This window comes from Gadus morhua, chromosome 21, assembly GCF_902167405.1.
Source record: "Gadus morhua chromosome 21, gadMor3.0, whole genome shotgun sequence".
NCBI classification, from domain to species: domain Eukaryota; kingdom Metazoa; phylum Chordata; class Actinopteri; order Gadiformes; family Gadidae; genus Gadus; species Gadus morhua.
This window is the reverse complement of record NC_044068.1, coordinates 2,314,210-2,336,636: the sequence shown is the minus strand read 5'-3', so window position 1 is coordinate 2,336,636 and position 22,427 is coordinate 2,314,210. Positions and strand designations below refer to the sequence as shown.

General features: G+C 49.2%; 1 protein-coding gene across 1 annotated transcript; it reads left to right on the top strand.

Moving 5' to 3' along the window:
• Positions 1-253: 253 nt before the first annotated feature.
• snap25a (synaptosome associated protein 25a) lies at positions 254-21,313 on the top strand. Its single transcript, XM_030345898.1, has 8 exons — positions 254-412; positions 9,901-10,042; positions 11,660-11,701; positions 12,706-12,754; positions 16,246-16,363; positions 18,656-18,775; positions 19,576-19,720; positions 19,817-21,313. Exons 2-8 carry the CDS (start codon positions 9,971-9,973, stop codon positions 19,883-19,885), a joined length of 615 nt encoding a protein of 204 aa, XP_030201758.1. The 5' UTR covers positions 254-412; positions 9,901-9,970; the 3' UTR covers positions 19,886-21,313.
• The last annotated feature ends 1,114 nt before the right edge of the window (positions 21,314-22,427 follow it).

Genomic DNA, 22,427 nt, shown 5'->3' with positions numbered 1-22,427 from the left:
TGTTTGTCAACGTTTGTGTATGCGTATGTGCGCGTCTATGTGACCAAGTGTATGGCTGTCTTTTAATTAAACATATGCTGCACAAGTGACTTATAAATGATCTAAATTAGTCAATGTCGCCCCCTGCACACACACACACACACACAGACACACAAACACACGCACACACACAAACACAAACACACACACACACACGCCACCCCCCACCCCTTCTCTCTGACAGACCTCTATAAAAAAAAAGACTGATGACGTCAAAAGCGTCCGCCATCTTTGACGCGAGCTGGATCTCTCCCATTGAAGAGGACGCTGAGCGCCGAGTGTTTGCAGCATCCAGTCGAGCCGAGATCCTAAACACACACACACGCTCACACGCACACTCCCGTCCCCCGCCTGTCACGCACAGCGGACTCAGGTAAGAACCGCTCCGGATGTTTTAACGTTTCATCATCCAACTGATTTGTTATACTATCTTGTGTATTTTATTTCGCGGTATTCCGTATTTTTGATAAGTGGCTCGTTTGATCTGTTCGGTCTGGCGTGCGACGCTCGAGGACAGCGGCGTCCTCTGAACGCTGGCGTCTCGAGGGGAGGTTCACCGCACCGCGCTGTTGAAGTCCCCGGGGGTCGTGACGGAGGGATCGGGGGAGACGGAAGACGGGACCGGGGGTGGGGGAGACGGAAGACCGGGAGACCGGGGGACCGGTGGGGACAGAGACCTGGACCAGTGGTAACGGAAGACCGGAGGACCGGGGAACCGGGGGAGATCGAGCACCGGGGGGGACCGAGACCGGGACCGTGACGGGGGGACCGGGGGAGACGGAGGACCAGTGGAGACGGAGGACGGGACCGCTTTCGGGGGGTCGGGGGGGGGGGGGCCCGGCGACCACCGGGCTACTGCGGTTAAGATGTGGGCGTTTTCCTCGTGCTCAGCACCTTGGACAGAGCACCGCTGCCACACACAGACACACTCACACACGCGCAAACACACACAGACACACACAAACACACGCGCAAACACACACGCGCAAACACACACACACACACACACACACACACACACACACACACACACACACACACACACACACACACACACACACACACACACACACACACACACACACACAAACCACAGCGGTCTTTATCTCTCTCGCTCTTTTCGGTCGTGTTCTTCACGCGTCGTCATCTGCGGGGTTTTGCGCAGCAGGGCTGAGCTCGATCTCCGTGTCTCCCGTGGGTGAGGAGCCTCCTCCCCCACCCCCGTCGCCCCCCCCCCCCCCCCCCCCACCACACTCGCAATGCCGCAGAGAAGAATCTACCCCCGGGCCGGGGGACGCTCGCTGCAGCGTGTGTCCCAGGAGGGGGGGTCGTGGGAGCCCGGGGACGGGACGGGACGGACGACGTAGAGCTGAAGTGCGCCAGAACGCGACGGGGAAGGAGGGGGGGGGGGGGGAGATACCCCGGGACGTGGTCCCTGTCTTGGCGCGTTTCCCAGATGGAGGTGGAAGGGGGGGGGGATGATGGGAGTGGTGATGGTGGGGATAGTGGTAGTGATGGTGGGTTAGACAGTGGGGTGAGGGTCTAGAGGGGAGATTAATTAAGCGCGGGAGGCTCGCGGTGAAAGCCGCACTATGACACCCCCACCCCTCCCCCCCCCTCATCTGTTTCTTACGCGCCTCCACGATATGACGCAGACCCGTCAGATCATGGATGCTGGACCGCACGTCTCTTTGATGCCTTCTTGACGTTGCGGCAGGCGAGATGTTTAGGTCACGTGTTGATCCGTCGCGACTTATATTGACGTGATGCGATTTAACGCACGCAGGAAACAAGACATGACGCGGATGGGAGATGAGTGTTGACTGGCGCGTGAGTGAGGATCCCCCGGGACGACACGCGCCGACTGCGATATCACGTGTCTCTACTACATCCCGATATCATATCCCAATACCAAATCTCGATATCATGTTACGACGTACTAGGGATGCACCAGCACGCACAAAGACGGGATCGTCTTTATGTGGCTTTAGTGTTCGACTGCAGGAAACGAGAGAAGAGAGAAGAGAGAGGGGGGTTGGGAGGGGGAGGGGGTGGGGGGTTTGGATGAGAAGCAGAAGCGGTCTGAAAATGATTTTTGTGAATCTGAATTCCATCAGCAAGTAATCCTGGCTCCCCTGCCGGTTTCCAAACACGTCCTCAGATCGATACCGCTTCTGGGAAATCAATGGTCTCTTAAGAAGTCTGCGTGCTGCGCAATGCGCGCGGGGAGGGGAGGGGGGCAATATTTTATTGGCTTGCGTTACAGAGCAGAGGAATCCAGACTCTCCCACACACGCACAGGCACACACACGCACACGCACACACACACACACACACACACACACACACACACACACACACACACACACACACACACACACACACACAAAGAAAGGATTGGAATACGTGTTCCTTTGTGAGAAGGTTGATCATTATTAAGTCTGTTTTTAAGACAATCAAATGAATCGCAGTGGTCTGAATATGAGTATGGTAATATGTGGTTTATCAATACTTGATGAAGGCCTACAATATCAACGTTATCAATTTAAACCCAATTTCCTGACCAGTAATATGATTCTTCCCTATTTGTTGTTTAGTGCTATGATTGTATGGATTAGGTCTCCAAAGAGATAGGACTAACCCTAACATCTGTAAAGAGATAGGACTAACGCTAACATCTGTAAAGAGATAGGACTAACCCTAACATCTGTAAAGAGATAGGACTAACCTTAACATCTGTACAGAGATAGAACTAACATCTGTAAAGAGATAGGACTAACCTTAACATCTGTACAGAGATAGAACTACATTCTGTAAAGAGATAGGACTAACCTTAACATCTGTACAGAGATAGAACTAACATCTGTAAAGAGATAGGACTAACCTTAACATCTGTACAAAGATAGAACTAACATCTGTAAAGAGATAGGACTAACCTTAACATCTGTACAGAGATAGAACTAACATCTGTAAAGAGATAGGACTAACCTTAACATCTGTACAGAGATAGAACTAACATCTGTAAAGAGATTGGACTAACCTTAACATCTGTACAGAGATAGGACTAACCCTAACATATCAGAGATAGTACTAACATCTGTAAAGAGATAGGACTAACACTAACATCTGTAAAGAGATAGGACTAACCCTAACATATGTAGAGAGATAGGACTTACCCTAACACATCTGTACAGAGATTGGACTAACCCTAACATCTGTAAAGAGATAGGAATAACACTAACATCTGTAAAGTGATAGGACTAACCTTAACATCTGTAGAGAGATAGGACTAACCCTAACATCTGTAAAGAGATAGGACTAACCTTAACATCTGTACAGAGATAGGACTAATGCTAACATCTGTAAAGAGGTAGAACCAACATCTGTACAGAGATTGGACTAACCCTAACATCTGTAAAGAGATAGGACTAACCTTAACATCTGTACAGAGATAGGACTAACCCTAACACATCTGTACAGAGATAGGACTAACCCTATCATCTGTAAAGAGATAGGACTAACGCTAACATCTGTAAAGAGATAGGACTAACCCTGACATCTGTAAAGACATCGGACTAACGCTAACATCTGTAACGAGATAGAACCAACATCTGTACAGAGATTGGACTAACCCTAACATCTGTAAAGAGATAGGACCAACCCTAACATCTGTAAAGAAGGGATTAGAACCAAGAATGAACAGTTGTGTTCTGTTGTGTATCAGAACTCTCTGCTCACCATCGCAATGACCCCTGACCTTCTCACCAAACCTAAAATGTGTTGCTGTATTGAGTTAAACCTTCTGCTGAGTTGGGACAGGTCTGAACGAGGGCATCGCTCTCCCGCATGAATCTGTTTCTGAGTAATTATCTGTGCATATCAGAAACACAGGGAACAGCAGGGGTCAGGGGTCACCTGACCCCTAGCCCTAGGGCTCAGGCTAAGGGTCAGAGGTCAACCGTTAGAGGTGTCCCTCTCATGTTGACGTTGTGTGTGCGGAGGACGGCGGCAGCGAGTGTCGACGCTGTGAGGCTGAGGTCACGCCGAGGAGAGCGGTCAGAGCCCGATGCGGCGGTCGGAGTAGACGCAGCCCCCGGGGGGGCTCAGACGGTCCGAGACGACAGTGCGCATCAAAACCAAACACCAAATCAAAATGGCTGCTCTGGGGAGGGGGGGGGGGGGGGGGGGGGGAGGGGGCATGGTCACCGACGGCAACGCAGTTCATTTGGTAAAACGACGTGAGGCACCTAGCAGTTCAACGTTATAACATCACACGCCGTACCAGGAGGTTATCCTATGTGATGGAGAAGAAGGAATCTGTTGGATAATGGAAATATTGTGTTGTTTTAGTTCCGATTAACCCGGTCAGTATCTGGTCATTGACAGAGAATCAAGTCCAGCCAGATGTTGTCATGAGGTAGTAGTTGAGGGCATCACCGCAGTGTCCTGTGATGTCACCGATATATTCATGACACCGTGATGTCACAAATCCAACACATCGCAACAGAGCATGCTCGGAGGGTTAGCGAGTACCTGGTCCCAGTATGACGACGTTCTAGAGCGCAGACGGTGGAGAGATCAGATGAAAGGAGACAGAATCAGCTGCAGCGAGCCGCCATCTGCTCTGTGTTTGTTCATGTGTGTTCATTGATGTGTGTTTGCTGTTGCATGTTTGGACATGGGTAACTGCTGTTCACATTGGTGAATCCGAGTGTGTGTGTGTGTGTGTGTGTGTGTGTGTGTGTGTGTGTGTGTGTGTGTGTGTGTGTGTGTGTGTGTGTGTGTGTGTGTGTGTTTGTGCATGTGTTTGTTTCAGTGTGCAAGCGTTTGTTTGCGTGTGTTTTTGCGTGCGTGCGCGGGCATGTGTGTGTGTGTGTGTGTGCATTTATTTGCGCATGCGTTTGTGAATGTGTGAGTGTGTTCGTTTGCGTATGCATGCATGAGCCAACGACGGACAGACGTGCTTTTGCGTGTCTGTCCGTCTCCCCGCAGCGTGTCGGTCCGTCTGTCCGTCCCTCTCGCCGTGTCTTCCTGCGTGTCGGGTTACGGGCGTCTCTGATTCGGCTCTTTGTTCCGGCCCGAGCCACACCTTTATCGATAAAGCCCTTCATCACAACGACAGTCTGAGAGGGCGGGCTCACTGCCAGCCAATCAGTAGAGAGGACGTGGAGTCGTTTTTTGCGATTGTGGCGAAAGTCGAAGTGGAACCACCGGGGGATCCCTGGGGGGGGGGGGGGGGGGCACACTGCACGCTTTACGGCCCTGGTTGCAGTGGGTCACCGGCGTGGGCGGTCAGTACGCAACCCCCTCCAGGGTAAACAAACACCGCCCCGCCCAGAGCTGTCACTCAGAGCAATGGGGGTCGGCGCTCACAAAGTAAAAGCCCCCCCGGTGTTTAGACAACAGAAGGACTTTTATTGTCTCGATCCTCACTGAGCTCAACAATCGGATGCCTCATGTTTGTTGATTATTAGATTAGATGTGATTATTAATTAAGTAATAACAAAGATGTAATTGTAGTATTGAACACGTGGCTAGTTGTGCTAAGACGCTACATTCTAAAGGCAGTTGAGCCAGAGGGCTATAGGCTAGCTCTGGTCCATCACTCCCTGGTCTCCTAGCAACCAGGGAATCCCAGCTCTATGAGGACCCGTTTATTTTTAACACCGAGATAAGTGCCCATTCAGACCAGCGTATTATCTCTCTCTCTCTCTCTCTCTCTCTCTCTCTCTCTCTCTCTCTCTCTCTCTCTCTCTCTCTCTCTCTCTCTCTCTCTCTCTCTCTCTCTCTCTCTCTATCTCTCTCTCTCTCTCCAATCTCTCTCTCTCTCTCTCTCTCTCTCTCTCTCTCTCTCTCTCTCTCTCTCTCTCTCTCTCTCTCTCTCTCTCTCTCTCTCTCTCTCTCTCTCTCCCCAATCTCTCTCTCTCTCTCTCTCTCTCTCTCTCTCCCAATCTCTCTCACTCACTTTCCCCCTCTCACTCTCCCGCAATCTCTCTCTCTCTCTCTCTGTCTCTCTCTCTCTCCCTCAATCTCTCCCTCTCTCTCTCAACCAGATGAATTAGTGATGCGTCCTCTCCCCGCCTGCGTGTCCCGTTACCACGGAGACCGTTGCTATTCTGGAATCACTGCGATCAGAGTTAAATAATCCTAGATACAGAATCAGAATCTTACAATAGCATGTATTAGTTATGATAACAGAATTATAGAGATATTTGATATAGAGGATAGGTTCTGGGTTTGATCCCCATTGTCCTCAGTCTACCTCTCACCCCTACCTGCTCCTTAATGACCTGTCTCTGTACTGTCTAACCCCTACCTGCTCCTTAATGACCTGTCTCTGTACTGTCTAACCCCTACCTGCTCCTTAATGACCCGTCTCTGTACTGTCTAACCCCTACCTGCTCCTTAATGACCTGTCTCTGTACTGTCTAACCCCTACCTGCTCCTTAATGACCTGTCTCTGTACTGTCTAACCCCTACCTGCTCCTTAATGACCTGTCTCTGTACTGTCTAACCCCTACCTGCTCCTTAACGACCTGTCTCTGTACTGTCTAACCCCTACCTGCTCCTTAACGACCTGTCTCTGTACTGTCCAACCCCTACCTGCTCCTTAATGACCTGTCTCTGCACTGTCTAACCACTACCTGCTGCTTAATGACCTGTCTCTGCACTGTCTAACCCCTACCTGCTCCTTAATGACCTGTCTCTGTACTGTCTAACCCCTACCTGCTCCTTAACGACCTGTCTCTGTACTGTCCAACCCCTACCTGCTCCTTAATGACCTGTCTCTGCACTGTCTAACCACTACCTGCTGCTTAATGACCTGCATCTGACTTCACTGTAGGCCCCTTTGGATATCGGCATCTGATAAATACCTATTAAATAATTATAGAGATACAAGAGAGAAACCAAAAGAAGGCATGTATTTTCATACCAGTCGGCTACAATATAAATATATTTTAAATTCAGAACATTTGCCGCTGGCACCTTTTCAAACCTTCTGAGCACTGAGTCAGCGACGATATGAATCAGACCACCGCCGTCGTCACGGTGACCAGCTGGGGGTAGAGATAAGTAGCCGGCCGTCGTCACGGTGACTGATCAGTGGTCGTCCAGCCCTCCCCCACACTGCCCCCTCTCAGGTCCTCAAATACTGTGATCATCACATGATCACGGATCCAGTAGTCCTGTTACAGCAGAACCTCTTGTCCAGCAGTCCTACTGGGTTACAGCAGAACCTCTGGTCCAGCAGTCCTACTGGGTTACAGCAGAACCTCTGGTCCAGTAGCCGCACTGGGTTACAGCAGAACCTCTGGTCCAGCAGTCCTACTGGGTTACAGCAGAACCTCTGGTCCAGCAGTCCTACTGGGTTACAGCAGAACCTCTGGTCCAGTAGCCGCACTGGGTTACAGCAGAACCTCTGGTCCAGCAGTCCTACTGGGTTATAGAACCTCTGGTCCAGCAGACCTACTGGGTTACAGCAGAACCTCTGGTCCAGCAGACCTACTGGGTTACAGCAGAACCTCTGGTCCAGTAGTCCTACTGGGTTACAGCAGAACCTCTGGTCCAGCAGACCTACTGGGTTACAGCAGAACCTCTGGTCCAGACATAATACAGGCAATAGAGAGAGAGAGAGAGAGAGAGAGAGAGAGAGAGAGAGAGAGAGAGAGAGAGAGAGAGAGAGAGAGAGAGAGAGAGAGAGAGAGAGAGAGAGGGATAGAGATTAGAGATCAGAGATTAGGTGGTGTTTACATGTATAAAATGTTAATCTGAAAGAGAGACGGGGGTTTAAACCAGATAACCAGAGAGAGGCGATTATTTTTGTGGCAAAAAGATCACTCGTGTTCCAGAGCTGATTTAAACGCGGTGTCCTACAGCCTAGCGGACCCCAGGGGTCCAGGGCCCGCCGCGAGCCGGCCAGGGCCCCCAGCCCCAGGGTTACAGTCTCTTGCATCACCCACGCGGTGAAGGAGACATTTTGGATTCCGTTTGGAGAGTTGGCCGATGCATTCTGCTGCATTACTGCGGTTATGTAACCAGATCCAACATGGACGCCACCGAGGGGAACTCAGAGAGAGAGGGAGACGGGAATCGAGGACAGTTAACTGAGAGATGGAGAGTGGAGAGGGGGGGTGGGGGGAGACAAAGGAGAGAGTGGGAGCTCTGTACTCGTTGTCGGACTAAGGACTCGACACTTTGCTGCTCCTGGAATCTGAACAACGAATAAAACAACAAATTCTGGTTCAAATAGTGGAATGTTCTGTGCCGTTATACCAAAGAGGACCAGACTGAAACCTTCACATCTGCTGAATCAGAGGCCCAGCAGGAAGGTTCTGGATGACGTCTGACAGACGGAGAGGCTGGGCTGTTGCCCCAGCGTGTGAAGACAGACGAGGAGCCAGATGCTCTCAGTAACATCTGGCCAGGGGACACATTTATAATTCAGGAGAACCGGCGCTACGGAACGGGTCTCCACAGTTAAGAGAACCTCCGTGTCCCGCACGCCCGCGTTCTGACGTCAGCCTTGGTTTCCATGGCGACGCCGCACGGGGAGGAGCGGATAGGGATGCAGAACGACCTCCAGAGCAGGGGGTCAACGAGATGGCTGCCAAGCCGCTGGTGATGATACAGCCCGAGGTGGCGAGGGTGTCAGGGGAGGAGGAACATGGCAGCCAGTCGCTGCTGACCCCTGACCTGTGATTTCTGGAGGCGTTTCGTAACTCAGACCTGGAAGGCCCAGCACGCTTTTCAGTGAGTCCATGAATCAAATCAAAAAAAAATTTGAGGAACGAATGCAGAATTCGGCGATGTTGTATTTCCTCAAAACAGGAAGCAGAGCATTGTTCTAGAAATGTTCAGAGACCCTTAACGCTGTTTTAATTAAATCAAACTTTATTTATACAGCACTTTTCATGCCAAACAGCATGACAGCGTGATGCTCCTGAGACGTGGCTCACCACCGTTGACGTCCAGCATGGTTTCTTTTGAGGAATCAAAGACCGGTTCAAGCCGTAGAAATCAGAGTTTGTAAATGCTGAATGTCTGATCCTCATATCACTTCACCAGCGGCCCGTTGCTTACCTGTTTTCTTGGAGGATGTAGGGTTGTCAATGACAACAGTAAAGCGGTGTATAAGATCTCTCAACAGGTTGTCGTCCAGGCAACAGAGAGACGGGGCACTCTAAGAGGCTAGCTGAGCTAACCAAGCTAACAAGCAGACGGTGCCTCTGGTTGGCTAATCCACTGGTGACCGTGTTCCTCTGAAGGCATGCTGTCTGAAGGCTCATCCCCTTCTACAAACCCAAAATGTCTGTTTCGGAAAACGGTCGGTCCTTACTGACAGGGTGCACAGAGGCTGCCAATTTATTTTGGTGTTGATTGATTCATTTTTCACTTCTTTAATTAAATACGAGTTGCTGCTGAATGGTCCAATTTGGAACGGCCAGCCGCTCGGTATCTCACCACAAGCCCCAGAGGGCCGATCCGTCGTAGGAGCAGAACTCAGACAGCCTGGTTCTGCTCGTTCTATCCAGAGAACGAGATGACTCCGCGGAATGAGAACTCTTTGTGAATTATTTTAAAACCGGGTTTAAATAGTGTTTAAGAGTTCTAGATCCACAGTGAACTCAACAACACTGGGCCGTGGCTCTCAGCCTTCTAAACCTCTCCATTTGCTTCGGGTTGCTCACGGGTCTCGAGACAGTTGGCTTCCATCTCTTCTCCTCGTTAGTCGTGGACCGATACTTTGATGTGTCCATTAGGAAATCTCACTTGAACCCCCACACCTCGACTCCATCAGGTCTCCATCGTCCAGCTGACCTTCTCTCCTCGATAACAGCCTTCCTCTCTGTTTCCTCACAGACCTTCCCGGATCACGGACTCTTCTGCTTCCTGTTGGAGACGCTAAGCTCCGCCCACACACACAACAGCCATGGCAGAAGATGCGGACATGCGCAATGAGCTGTCGGACATGCAGCAGCGTGCTGACCAGCTGGCCGATGAGGTGAGAACCGCGTAGAGAACCAGGTATAGAACCACGGATAGAACCACAGATAGAACCATGGATAGAAACACGTATAGAACCATGGATAGAACCAGGTATAGAACCACGTATAGAACCATGGACAGAATCAGGTATAGAACCACGTATAGAACCACAGATAGAACCATGGATAGAAACACGTATAGAACCATGGATAGAACCAGGTATAGAACCACGTATAGAACCATGGACAGAACCAGGTATAGAACCACAGATAGAAACACAGATAGAATCATGAATAGAACCACGTTAAGAACCAGGTATAGAACCAAATACAGAACCACGTAGTTAACCACGGATAGAAACACGTAAAGAACCAGGTATAGAACAACGGATAGAACCACAGATAGAAACACAGATAGAAACACGTATAGAACCATGGATAGAACCAGGTATGGAACCACATATAGAACCAGGTATAGCACCACATAGAGAACCATGGACAGAACCAGGTATAGAACCCGGTATGAAACCAAGGATAGAATCACAGAACCCTCAGGATACAGAGGAACATAACTATATCATCAGCATACACAACTATATCATCAGCCTACATAACTATATCATCAGCATACAAAACTATATCATCAGAATACATAACTATATCATCAGCATACAAAACTATATCATCAGCATTGTGAACTATATCTTCAGCATACAGAACTATATCATAAGAATACAGAACTATATCATCAGCATACAGAACTATGTCATCAGCATACAGAACTATATCATCATCATAAAGAACTATATCATCATCATACAGGAATGCTTTTCAACTTCACATTGCATCGAGCATGCATAATTTGTGTTTTATAATACAGTGCGTGTGTGTGGCTGTGAGGCACATGTGTGAATGGGAAGAGATGTAATGTGAGGGTCTACTTTCATCTCTCCTTACAGACCACACACATCAATGCACATGAACACACAAACGGAAATCCACACACGCACACACACAAACACACACAATTACACAATCACCAACACATAGCCGACACAGAATGGGGGAGTAAAGAACAGCCCTCCAGTCCCCTGACTACTTCCTCCCCGCTCTCTACTTTATGTAACACGAATCATGTCTCAAACATGGGGCTTTTAGGACGGCGGGCAAAGATGCACTCATCCACTCAGGATTCACAGTCAGGGTATTCACCATGTCGATATACTGCAGGAGTATGGATGGTCTGAATCTCTCTCTCTCTCTCTCTCTCTCTCTCTCTCTCTCTCTCTCTCTCTCTCTCTCTCTCTCTCTCTCTCTCTCTCTCTCTCTCTCGCTCTCTCTCTCATGTTAACTGTATCTGTCTCTAAATCATGTTAACTGTCTCTCTCTCTCTCTCTCTCTCTCTCTCTCACCCACATGTAAACTCTCTCTCTCTCCCTCTCTCCCTCTCTCTCTCTCTCTCTCTCTCTCTCTCTCTCTCTCTCTCTCTCTCTCTCTCTCTCTCTCTCTCTCTCTCTCTTCTTAACTGTATCTGTCTCTATATCATGTTAACTGTCTCTCTCTCACCCACATGTTAACTATCTCCCTCTCTCTTCCCCATGTTAACCATGTCTCTCTCCCTCTCTCGCCCCCAGTCCCTGGAAAGCACTCGCCGTATGCTCCAGCTGGTGGAAGAGGTAAGAGAACCACCGCCATGATGTCATCTATGATGTCATCTATGATGTCATCCACGACGTCACCCCTGATGTCAACCATCAGGTCATTGCAATCTCTCTTCTAGAGCCTAACATGGAGGTGAAAGGTGGGGGATCAGAGGTCAAACTGTTTGCTTCCTTTGTTCTAGAGCAGCAGGTTGAGGCTAGGAGTTCACTCACCCACCTGGAGTTATACAGTATATATATAGTTATACTTTATGATTACTTCATCTCGTTTACTTTATGAGGAAAGACACTCCTCTCAGACAAACAGGCAAATAGACAGACAGAAAGACCTACAGGGAGACAGACAGACAGACCTACAGGCAGACAGACAGATGGACAGACAGACCTACAGGCAGACAGACAGATGGACAGACAGACAGACAGACAGACAGACAGACAGATGGACCTACGGGCAGGTAGACAGACAGACAGACAGACAGACAGACAGACCGGCAGGTAGACATACCGACAGATAGACAGACAGACAGACCGACAAGCAAGCAGACTGACAGACAGACGGGCAGACCGGCAGGTAGACAGACAGACAGACAGACAGACAGACAGACAGACAGACAGACAGACAGACCGACAGGCAAGCAGACTGACAGACCAACAGGCAGGCAGACAGGTAGACAGACAGGACTACAGGCAGGTAGACAGACAGACCTACAGGCAGCAAGACAGGTAGACAGACAGGACTACAGGTAGGTAGACAGACAGATGTTGCATTATGCTGCCCAGTGCTCGTTTTCTTGCACCAATTAGGATTCACCGCACGATATGAAGTACCATTAGACTGTGTATGAAAACACTAATTTAAAGTATAAACCCATCATTGCGGTCACGTAAACAAGACTGGAGCTGGAGCCACATTCTACCTGGAAAACTCACAAAACTCTCTATGTCTCTACTCTATCCTCACATGTGATTGGTCGTCACTTCCTCCTCTTCTGATTGGTCGGCTGTTCCCCTGACAACAGAGCAAAGATGCCGGCATCAGAACTCTGGTCATGCTCGACGAGCAAGGAGGTATGTCCGGACACGTAACTTTAGAATTTAGCTACGCTAGGCTAGGCTAGGCTTATGTACGGAAAAGTAGCTATGGCTGGTGTTTTAAAAGATATTCCATGTTATACAACCCATTTTGGTTGATAATATTATAAATTGCTTGTATCATTTTGATACAATTTTTGACAGAAGTAAAGGTAATATTGTCATGAACTTGGTGCCAAAACATTTGTGGATGTGTGGTCTGTTTATGTGCTGTATCTATCGTAAATTTAATGCATTTCCAAACTAATTAATTTAATCTCTCTCCTTTCTCTTAATAATGATTTTATTTTATCAGTAATGCATGATTCATTTTTTTTACACCTTTTTTTAAGTCAAGTAATTCTGTTCAGATTTCAAATTATTTAATATGTTTTACTCTTCTAGTTCAGCTTCGTATTATTTATTAATGCTGACTTATTTAGATGTGTCATTTATATCTGATTTTATTTTATTTACCAGAAACTCTGAAATCTTTACTTTCCGACAGTTTGGCCACACACAACAAACAGACTCACAAAATGAAACGCAACGTTAAAGCAAAAAACTAAAATAACCGAAACCGTTTTCAATAACTGTCAAACGCAAACCTCTGCACCCCTTCTTCTCTTTTGTCCAGACAGGCCCCCGTAGCGTTTCAGACCTCTCAGTGAGCACACGTCCCAGAGTCAGGGATTAGAACCTTTAGGTCGATACCCTTATTTGGTTCCTATCCAGTTCCACAGTTCCACACGCTCAGTGACAGTGACACCAAACGTAAACACACCTGACACCACATCTCAGGTGTCAGTCGATCCGTCGTTTGAGGAGCGTCATGTCTTGGGTTTGAAGTACGTTCTATACGACTACAACTCCGTCCTACCATGACTGATTCGGCTGCGCAGGATTAAACACCAACCCATCTCCATTTCACAGCCACCCTCTGTAAACTCCCTGCAAAGCCTTGGCGGTTCACCTGAACTAAAACAAGACTTAAACCTCCAGAAAGAACGAGGAATTAAGCTGATCAGTAGTTTGTGGGAGAACCCAGGCCTCCTGTAGAAGATCTGGGGCGGAATCTCCTACCTGGATCGACCGGATATGAAGAGCTTTAAATCCTGGAGCGGATCCGACCGGCTGGATCTGGAGAGCTTTAAATCCTGGAGCGGATCCGACCGGCTGGATCTGGAGAGCTTTAAATCCTGGAGCGGATCCAACCGGCTGGATCCTGGAGAGCTTTGAATCCTGGAGCGGATCCAACCGGCTGGATCTGGAGAGCTTTAAATCCTGGAGCGGATCCAACCGGGTGGATCCTGGAGAGCTTTAAATCCTGGAGCGGATCCAACCGGCTGGATCTGGAGAGCTTTAAATCCTGGAGCGGATCCAACCGGCTGGATCCTGGAGAGCTTAAATCCTGGAGTGGATCCAACCGGCTGGATCCTGGAGTTTCACTGAACCCCGATCTGAGAGAGAGAGATCTGTTTCACTGAACCCCGAGAGAGAGAGAGAGAGAGAGAGAGAGAGAGAGAGAGAGAGAGAGAGAGAGAGAGAGAGAGAGAGAGTGAGCGAGAGGAAGAGCGAGAGGGAGAGCGAGAGGGAGAGCGAGAGAAAGAGAGAGAGAGAGAGAGAGAGAGAGAGTGAGCGAGAGGGAGAGCGAGAGGAAGAGCGAGAGGGAGAGCGAGAGGGAGAGCGAGAGAAAGAACATATTCAGACAAACGAGGCAAACGAGGCAAACGAGGCAAACAAGGCTGGGCCGGGACTTTACAAAAAGCACATAACACCCTGATCCACTCCGTGTTTTACTGCTCTCACATCACACCACTAACACACATACTAAACACACACATTAACGACAAACATGCCTTTCTGAGCAACCCCAACGCCATGGCAACCAAAGCTCAGCCTCCGATTATAACATCTGATTATAACAGTTTGTTTCTAATAGCAGGCTTTTGTTAACCGATCCCTGAGCATAAGGGATTACATTCACAACGATCTCAACATGGGTTATCAGCTTCCATCATTGACTGCCCTCTAATCATCCTTTAATACCATAAACACACAGCATCTGACTCATATTGTCATAAAATATCCTCGTAAAAGATTCCTCCGTAAACTAAACGGCTAGCTAGCTGCCACCAAACTGCTAGACTAATGACTTTAAACAAAGTGAACGACCGACATCACTTACCTCAATTCACCGATAACAGAGGTAGATAAAGACAGACCAGCCTCTGTTCGCCCGCGGAAGAAGATCAAACTGATCTCTAAATTGATCAGGAACACTCAACGAAAAAGGCCTGAAATCAATTCCATATTTTGTTTTTGCAGATTCATTTCAGCCTTACATTCCTCACCCTTCTCCCCAACACAAACACACACACACACACACACACACACACACACACACACACACACACACACTGTGTGTGCGTCAGTCGATGAATTCACTCCCCTGCTGTCGTCCTTTTGACCAGAGCAACTTGACCGAGTAGAGGATGGAATGAACCATATCAACCGAGACATGAAGGAGGCCGAGAAAAGTTTAAAAGATTTAGGGAAATGCTGTGGTCTGTTCATATGTCCGTGTGACAAGTAGGTACTGCCGCCGTGCTCAGGAGCACATTGACCTGTGTGGTGGAGTCCTCCCTCTTTCTTCCTTTACGTTGGTTTTACTTTCTTTCTCCTGTTTTTTATTCTGTCACAGTGAGTGTCTGAAGCTGTTGTCCTCTCTCCTTTGTCCTCTCTCTCTCTCTCTCTCTCTCTCTCTCTCTCTCTCTCTCTCTCTCCTCTTTACTCTCTCCATATCTCGCTCCCTCACTCTCTCTCTCTCTTGCTGTCTCTCCCCTCTCTCTATCTCTCCCTTCTCGTCTCCCTCTCACCCCTCTCTCTCCCCTTCCCCCCCCCCTCTCTCTCTCTCTCCCTCTCTCTCTGTGTCTATCTCTCCCCTCTCTTTCTATGTCTCTCTCACCCTTCTCTCTTTCTCTTTCTCTCTGTCTCTCTCCCCCTCTCTCTTTCTCTCTCCCCCTCTCTCTTTCTCTCTGTCTCTCTCCCCTCTCTCTTTCTCTCTCTCCCCCTCTCTCTCTCTTTCTCTCTGTCTCTCTCTCCACGTCCCTCTGTCTCTCTCCCCCTCTCTCTCTCTTTCTCCCCTCTCTCTCCTCGTCCCTCTGTCTCTCTCCCCTCTCTCTCCACGTCCCTGTGTCTCTCTCCCCTCTCTCTCTCTTTCTCCCCTCTCTCTCCTCGTCCCTCTGTCTCTCTCCCCTCTCTCTCCACGTCCCTCTGTCTCTCTCCCCCCTCTCTCTCTTTCTCCCCTCTCTCTCCTCGTCCCTCTGTCTCTCTCCCCTCTCTCTCCACGTCCCTCTGTCTCTCTCCCCCCTCTCTCCCTCTGTCTCTCTCTCTCCTCGTCCCTCTGTCTCTCTCTCTCCACGTCCCTCTGTCTCTCTCCCCCCTCTCTACATGTCGTGCCTTGTGGGTGAACTCATGTTAATCAGAACAATTGGAGCGCATCGAAGAGGGCATGGACCAGATCAATAAGGACATGAAGGATGCAGAGAAGAATTTGAACGATCTAGGGAAGTTCTGTGGTCTGTGCTCCTGCCCCTGTAACAAGTAGGTCCGCCTGCCTGCCTCGGCCCCGCCCACTGCCCCGCCCACAGGCACCACGGACCAATCAGCACAGCCCTGACAGACTCTAGGCCCCACCCACCTCACACAGGCAGACGGCACCCGAATGGGCTTTGAAGCTATGATCAATATTCAATATATAAATTATACATATGCATACACATACAGATGCCATTCTCACACACACATCCAAACACATTCTTTTGACTACACACAAATAAAACACACACTTGCACACATGCACACACACACGCACGCACGCACGCACACACAATCACACACAGCTCTTCCAGAAGTGTGTTAGAGCGACGCAGACCGTGGTTCTAAGATGGTTCTGGTAGTTAGCTGCTAGCTCTGCCTGCTAGCTCCTCGTCTGCATGGGTTCCGACTAGCATCTCCTAGCATCTCTTTAGCATCTCCTAGCAGCCCCCCCCCCCCCCCCCTCCCCCCACCAACAGCGAGGCCGTTCTCCGGGGAATGAGCGGTGCATGTTTCAGAGAATGCTCATGCATGCATGACCGCGCCACACACAGCCCCCCGCAGCCCCCCCCCCCCCCCGCTCTGGTCAGGATGCTTGTTGCTATCGACGACGACGAGGTGGAAGCGGATGATCCAAGAGGAAGAGCTGCTATGGGTAGGGTATAGAGTTGCTATGGATACTAAAGGGTATAGGGTTGCTATGGATACTGTAGGGTATAGAGTTGCTATGGATAGGGTATAGGGTTGCTATGGGTAGGGTATAGTATTGCTATGGATACTGGAGGGTTGCTATGGATAGGGTATAGGGTTGCTATGGGTAGGGTATAGGGTTGCTATGGATAGGGTATAGGGTTGCTATGGGTAGGGTATAGTGTTGCTATGGATACTGTAGGGTATAGAGTTGCTATGGGTTGGGTATAGGGTTTCTATGGCTAGGGTATAGAGTTGCTATGGGTAGGGTATAGGGTTGCTATGGTAAATGTAGATGGACGAACTGTAGATGATGTTGATGTGATTTCAACAACATAATAGATGGTAAACTACTAAAACATGTTATCACAGGATTCATTAGTCTCTTATTTAGAGTGAATAAAGTCTGAGCTCGAGCTTAGCATAGCATAACGTAGCATACCATAACATTTAAAGCATATAGTAGCCGAGCACAGTGTTCAATAGCATAGCGTAGCATAGCATAGCGTAAGATAGTCTTTGCAAGGTCTTTCCGAACCGTGCACAAACCAGCGTAAACGAGGGGAAGACGTTAAAGCCCGTTAAGGATAATTAAGATATAGTTAAGAAAAGCTTCACCATGAAAGCCCGACCAGTTAAGCTACTTCTGGTTGAACCGTAAAGTCCTCGTAGCGTACAGATATCCTAACAGACGTGTGTGACACAAGATGGATGCCTCACTGAGGTGGAATCAATGACCGATCACATTCCCAATACTATGATGAATATTAATGAAATTATAGATGGTAACTCTATAGTCATTATGTATGAACAGAGACAGACAGAGAGAGAGACAGAGAGTCAGAGCAGACAGACAGACAGTCAGAGAGTCACAGCAGACAGACAGGGCGTTGGGAGGACCAGAGTTCTACTTCCTGCAGTTTGTCCGACTTCCAATTTTCTTTCTTTGTTCGTTTTTTAGTATTTTTTTAAATACTTTTCAGTCGTTTAATTTGCAGTTTTTTCCTGGTGGCCTTCCGTGTCGTCTGCGGCTGTCAGCGTCCCGTCAGTGTGTGTGTGTCTGTGTCCCATCATGTCACACGCTGTTCTCTGTTACCATGGGAACCCTGGGATGGATGCAGGGGTGTTGGGGTCTTAAGACTCTCAGAATGCATGTTAACCTCTAACCTGATCTGAGCCTTAGCATACCGAAACCAATGTTATATACCCAGGGGATATAACATGCTACTAGCCATAGCACCTAGCTAGCTAGCTCGGAGCCTATGCTATTAGCCATAGCCCCTAGCTAGCTAGTAGCCCATGCTAGTAGCTATAGCATCTAGCTAACAGCCTCTGCTAGTAGCTATAACATCCAGCTATCTAGCTAAATACAGCCTGTGCTAGTAGCCAGAGCACCTAGCTAGCTGGATGCCCGTGCTAGTAGCCGTAGCAGCTAGCTAGCTCCCTGGCTAACAGCTCGTGCCTGCTCCGCTTTGCTTGCCGTAGACCTGAAGCCTGCGGGTCCAAAGCGATGCGCTGAATGCATGACAATCAGAGCAGCGTTATGTTGAGCAGCGCACAACGCAACGCCGTCCACTCACACCTCCTCCTCCTCCTCCCCGCCGGCAGGATGAAGAGCGGCGGCAGCAAAGCGTGGGGGAACAACCAGGACGGCGTGGTGGCCAGCCAGCCGGCCCGCGTGGTGGACGAGCGCGAGCAGATGGCCATCAGCGGAGGATTCATCCGCAGGTAGGACCGCACCTGGGGCGAGAGAGGAGCACTGGCAGAGAGAGAGAGAGAGAGAGAGAGAGAGAGAGAGAGAGAGAGAGAGAGAGAGAGAGACACAGAGAGAGAGAGAGACAGAGAGAGAGAGAGAGAGAGAGAGAGAGAGAGAGAGAGAGAGAGAGAGAGAGAGAGAGAGAGAGAGAGAGAGAGACAGAGAGAGAGAGAGAGACAGAGAGAGAGAGAGACAGAGAGAGAGAGAGAGAGAGAGACAGAGAGAGAGGCAGAGAGAGAGAGAGACAGAGAGACAGAGAGAGAGAGAGAGACAGAGAGAGAGAGAGAGAGAGAGAGAGAGAGAGAGAGAGAGAGAGAGAGAGAGAGACAGAGAGACAGAGAGACAGAGAGCGCGAGAGGGGGGTATTCATGGCTTTGACAATGTAATGTTTATTTTCCATGCCAATAAAGCTCTTTTGAATTGAATTGAAGAGAGAGAGAGGAAGGGTGAGGGATTAGAACAAACAAGAGGCCTTAAAGGAAAGTGGAGGCAAGTTCAATTCTAAAGACAGTTTCTCTTTGTGTGCGTGTGTGTGCATGTGATTGTGTGTGTCTGTGTATGTGTGTGGCTGTGTGCATGTCTTTGTGTGATTGTGTGTGTTTCTGTGTGCATGTCTGTGTGTGATTGTGTGTGTTTCTGTGGGTGTGTGTGTGTATGATTGGGTGTGTGTGTGCGTGTGTGTGTGTGTGTGCATGTCTGTGTGTGATTGTGTGTGTGCGTGTGTGTGTTTCTTTGTGTGTGTGTGTGCGTGCGTGCGTGCGTGCGTGTGCAGGGTAACAGAGGACGCCCGGGAGAACGAGATGGACGAGAACCTGGAGCAGGTGGGTGGGATCATCGGGAACCTGCGTCACATGGCCCTGGACATGGGCAACGAGATCGACACGCAGAACCGCCAGATAGACCGCATCATGGACAAGGTACGGGTCACATCCCATAATACACTGGACAACATCCCATAATACTCTGCAGTCTGTAGCGATGTCCGACCCTCTGCCCTCTGTCGCCCCCTGCAGGCCGACTCCAACAAGACCAGGATCGACGAGGCCAACCAGCGCGCCACAAAGATGCTGGGCAGTGGCTAGACTCCCAGCATGCACCCTGGCGTGGCGTTGGGGGTCTGCGTACGCGCCGCCCCCCCTCGTAAACGCGCTCAGACATGCTTTCATCATGGTATTGACCTCCTGGTTTGCACACATGCACATATCACCCCTCCCCAGCCCCGACCCCTGACCCCAACCTGAACCCCGACAGTAACCCAACCCTAACCCTGACCCTAAACCCAACCCCAACGCCGCCCTAACCCCTGACCCTAACTTAACCCCTGACCCTAACTTGACCCCTGTTAACGTTGTTCTGTGTCGTCTGTCTGGCTTTTTTCAAGATGGTTGTCCTGGTAACAAGATTTCTTATGCTCGGTATTTCCTTCTTTCCAAAGGTTGTATATAGTGTTGACTCGATGGTTTTTAATTCTCTCTACTGAAACATATATATATAGATATATATACATATATATACCATATATTATACTATATCCATATATATATCATATATAGCACACTGTTCTGGATGAGCTGTACCTGAATGATTGAACGGTTTGCTTGGGTTCTTTTCTGTATGGTCTTCGTAACGCTGTTTCCATTTAGCTGCTGTCATCTTCCTTAGTTACAGTCGGCATGGGAGAGAGGGGGGGGGGGGGGTCTCGCTTCTCGTTCAGCGGGGGGCGAGTCAGTCGATGTGGGGGCAGGGCTGAAAGTAGCCCTCGACCAATCAGAAGGCCCCATCCTCGCTCATGTTAGCTAGCCTTTGTATCTGTGTTAGACATTGCATTCCAAGTAACGTGGCCTGTGTGTTCTGCATGACCAACGGTAGATTATTAAAGTCTTATCAATAAAACCTGTGGGGAAAAGGGTGTGTGTAAAAAGAGCTCGCTAACATGGCAGTGTGGAGGAAAGGCATGTTCAGTATTATCGTCTCCCTCCATAACCCGCCGGCCACCAACGTGGCCCCGTGTAGCCAGCCGGCCATCTTGTTGAGGAGGAGGAGGAGGAGGAGCAGGAGGAGGAGGAGGAGGAGAGCGCAGGGTTTTCTAAGAGCGTGCGTCCGGTTCTCCGGGCGTAGGGTTAGGACGCGGAACCGGAATGAGGAAGAACGCAAAAACAAAACGTTTGCAGTGTAAAGCGAAGACGCATATTTCTGGGAGACCTTACTTTTATAAGAAGACAGTACCCGTTAGCTGACTCCTCATGTGTGCTTTGTTATCAGTAATAAAAAATATGAGTAATACGAGTAAATAACAGCGATACCTATTATACTCTGGAACAAAACATGATTAAGGGTTCTGCTGTTTGTGTACTTTAGAGCCATGCACCGACTGGCCGCTGTAGTTAGAACCCAACGACTGGCCGGCTGCGACTGGCCGTCCTCAACGCATGTAAACTCCTCCGTGTTCCGTCCCTGTGCCGTGGTGGACTTTTTGTAGCTAGCTGAATTGATTAAAGTTATGAACCCTTGCTCGCCTCTGTCGTCTTCTTTCTTATATTTACATTACGTTTGAATTTAGGGCATTTGGCAGACGCACGATTAACCCATTCCTGTATGCGACAAAGAGAGCTAGGATAATTCTCTATCCTAGCTAAGACGCTAAGTACTATTTTTAATTGCCAGGACCATGTACTGGATGTCTGATAGATGAGGTGAGAGGTATATTAATATTGATCTCCTCTCTGGAGGGTCCGCTGAGTACTGCAGCATCACCAATCACACCCAGAGGATCAATGAACACCCCCCAATCAATCCACTACTCAACCCTCCCCCCTCACTCTCCTCACGCCATAGAGGGGGAGGTTATGGGAGGAGGTGAGTTGTGGAGCGAGTGGGAGAATAACTTCCTTCTCTCATCGACCCGAGGGAGAAACGGTACAACAACCAGTAGGTATTGGAGCGCTCCCTCCGGCTCTGGGTGTCCCTCTCCTGTCTGACCGCTAGGAGGCAGCAGAGGCCGCTGTCTGACCGCTAGGGGGCAGCAGAGGCCGCTGTCTGACCGCTAGCGGGCAGCAGAGCCGCTGTCTGACCGCTAGGGGGCAGCAGAGCCGCTGTCTGACCGCTAGGGGGCAGCAGAGGCAGCTGTCTGACCGCTAGGGGGCAGCAGAGCCTGTGTGACCTTCAGCTGCACCGAGGACAGCCCTGAGGAAGGTTGGGTTACACTGACACCTGTTGGTAGACACAGGATATTACGGTTAGGGAAAATAAAGATATTGCAGTTAAGGGTGCACCCGGGTGGCCATGGCAACCTCAAATCAATATTTAGTCCCTAGATATGTTAATGCTAAACAAATGAATCAGAAATAAATCGGTTTGTATTTATGCAGTGTCCAAACACACCGACACCCAATGCCCCTATAGTAACTTCGCATTTCTAGCTGGAGGTCTATATGGAGGTCAATGTAAGTTTTCAAATACAGTCCAATAGTTTACAGGATAAAGTTCACAGCATGCGGTCAAAACAGGCTTGTAAACCAGCAGATTTATGGTGGAAATATAACGGATAATATCACACGGTAGATAACAGAACGACTCCTTGTGCTCTTTGAACTCGTTACTACAACCGTGAGGAACTTCTGGGAG

Excerpts from the sequence above, each read along its gene's own strand:
- snap25a (XM_030345898.1), top strand. The coding sequence starts at position 9,971 with ATGGCAGAAGATGCGGACATGCGCAATGAGCTGTCGGACATGCAGCAG. Across the intron at positions 16,364-18,655 it reads TGCTCCTGCCCCTGTAACAA|GATGAAGAGCGGCGGCAGCA; the intron begins GTAGGTCCGCCT and ends CCCCGCCGGCAG. Across the intron at positions 18,776-19,575 it reads AGCGGAGGATTCATCCGCAG|GGTAACAGAGGACGCCCGGG; the intron begins GTAGGACCGCAC and ends GTGCGTGTGCAG.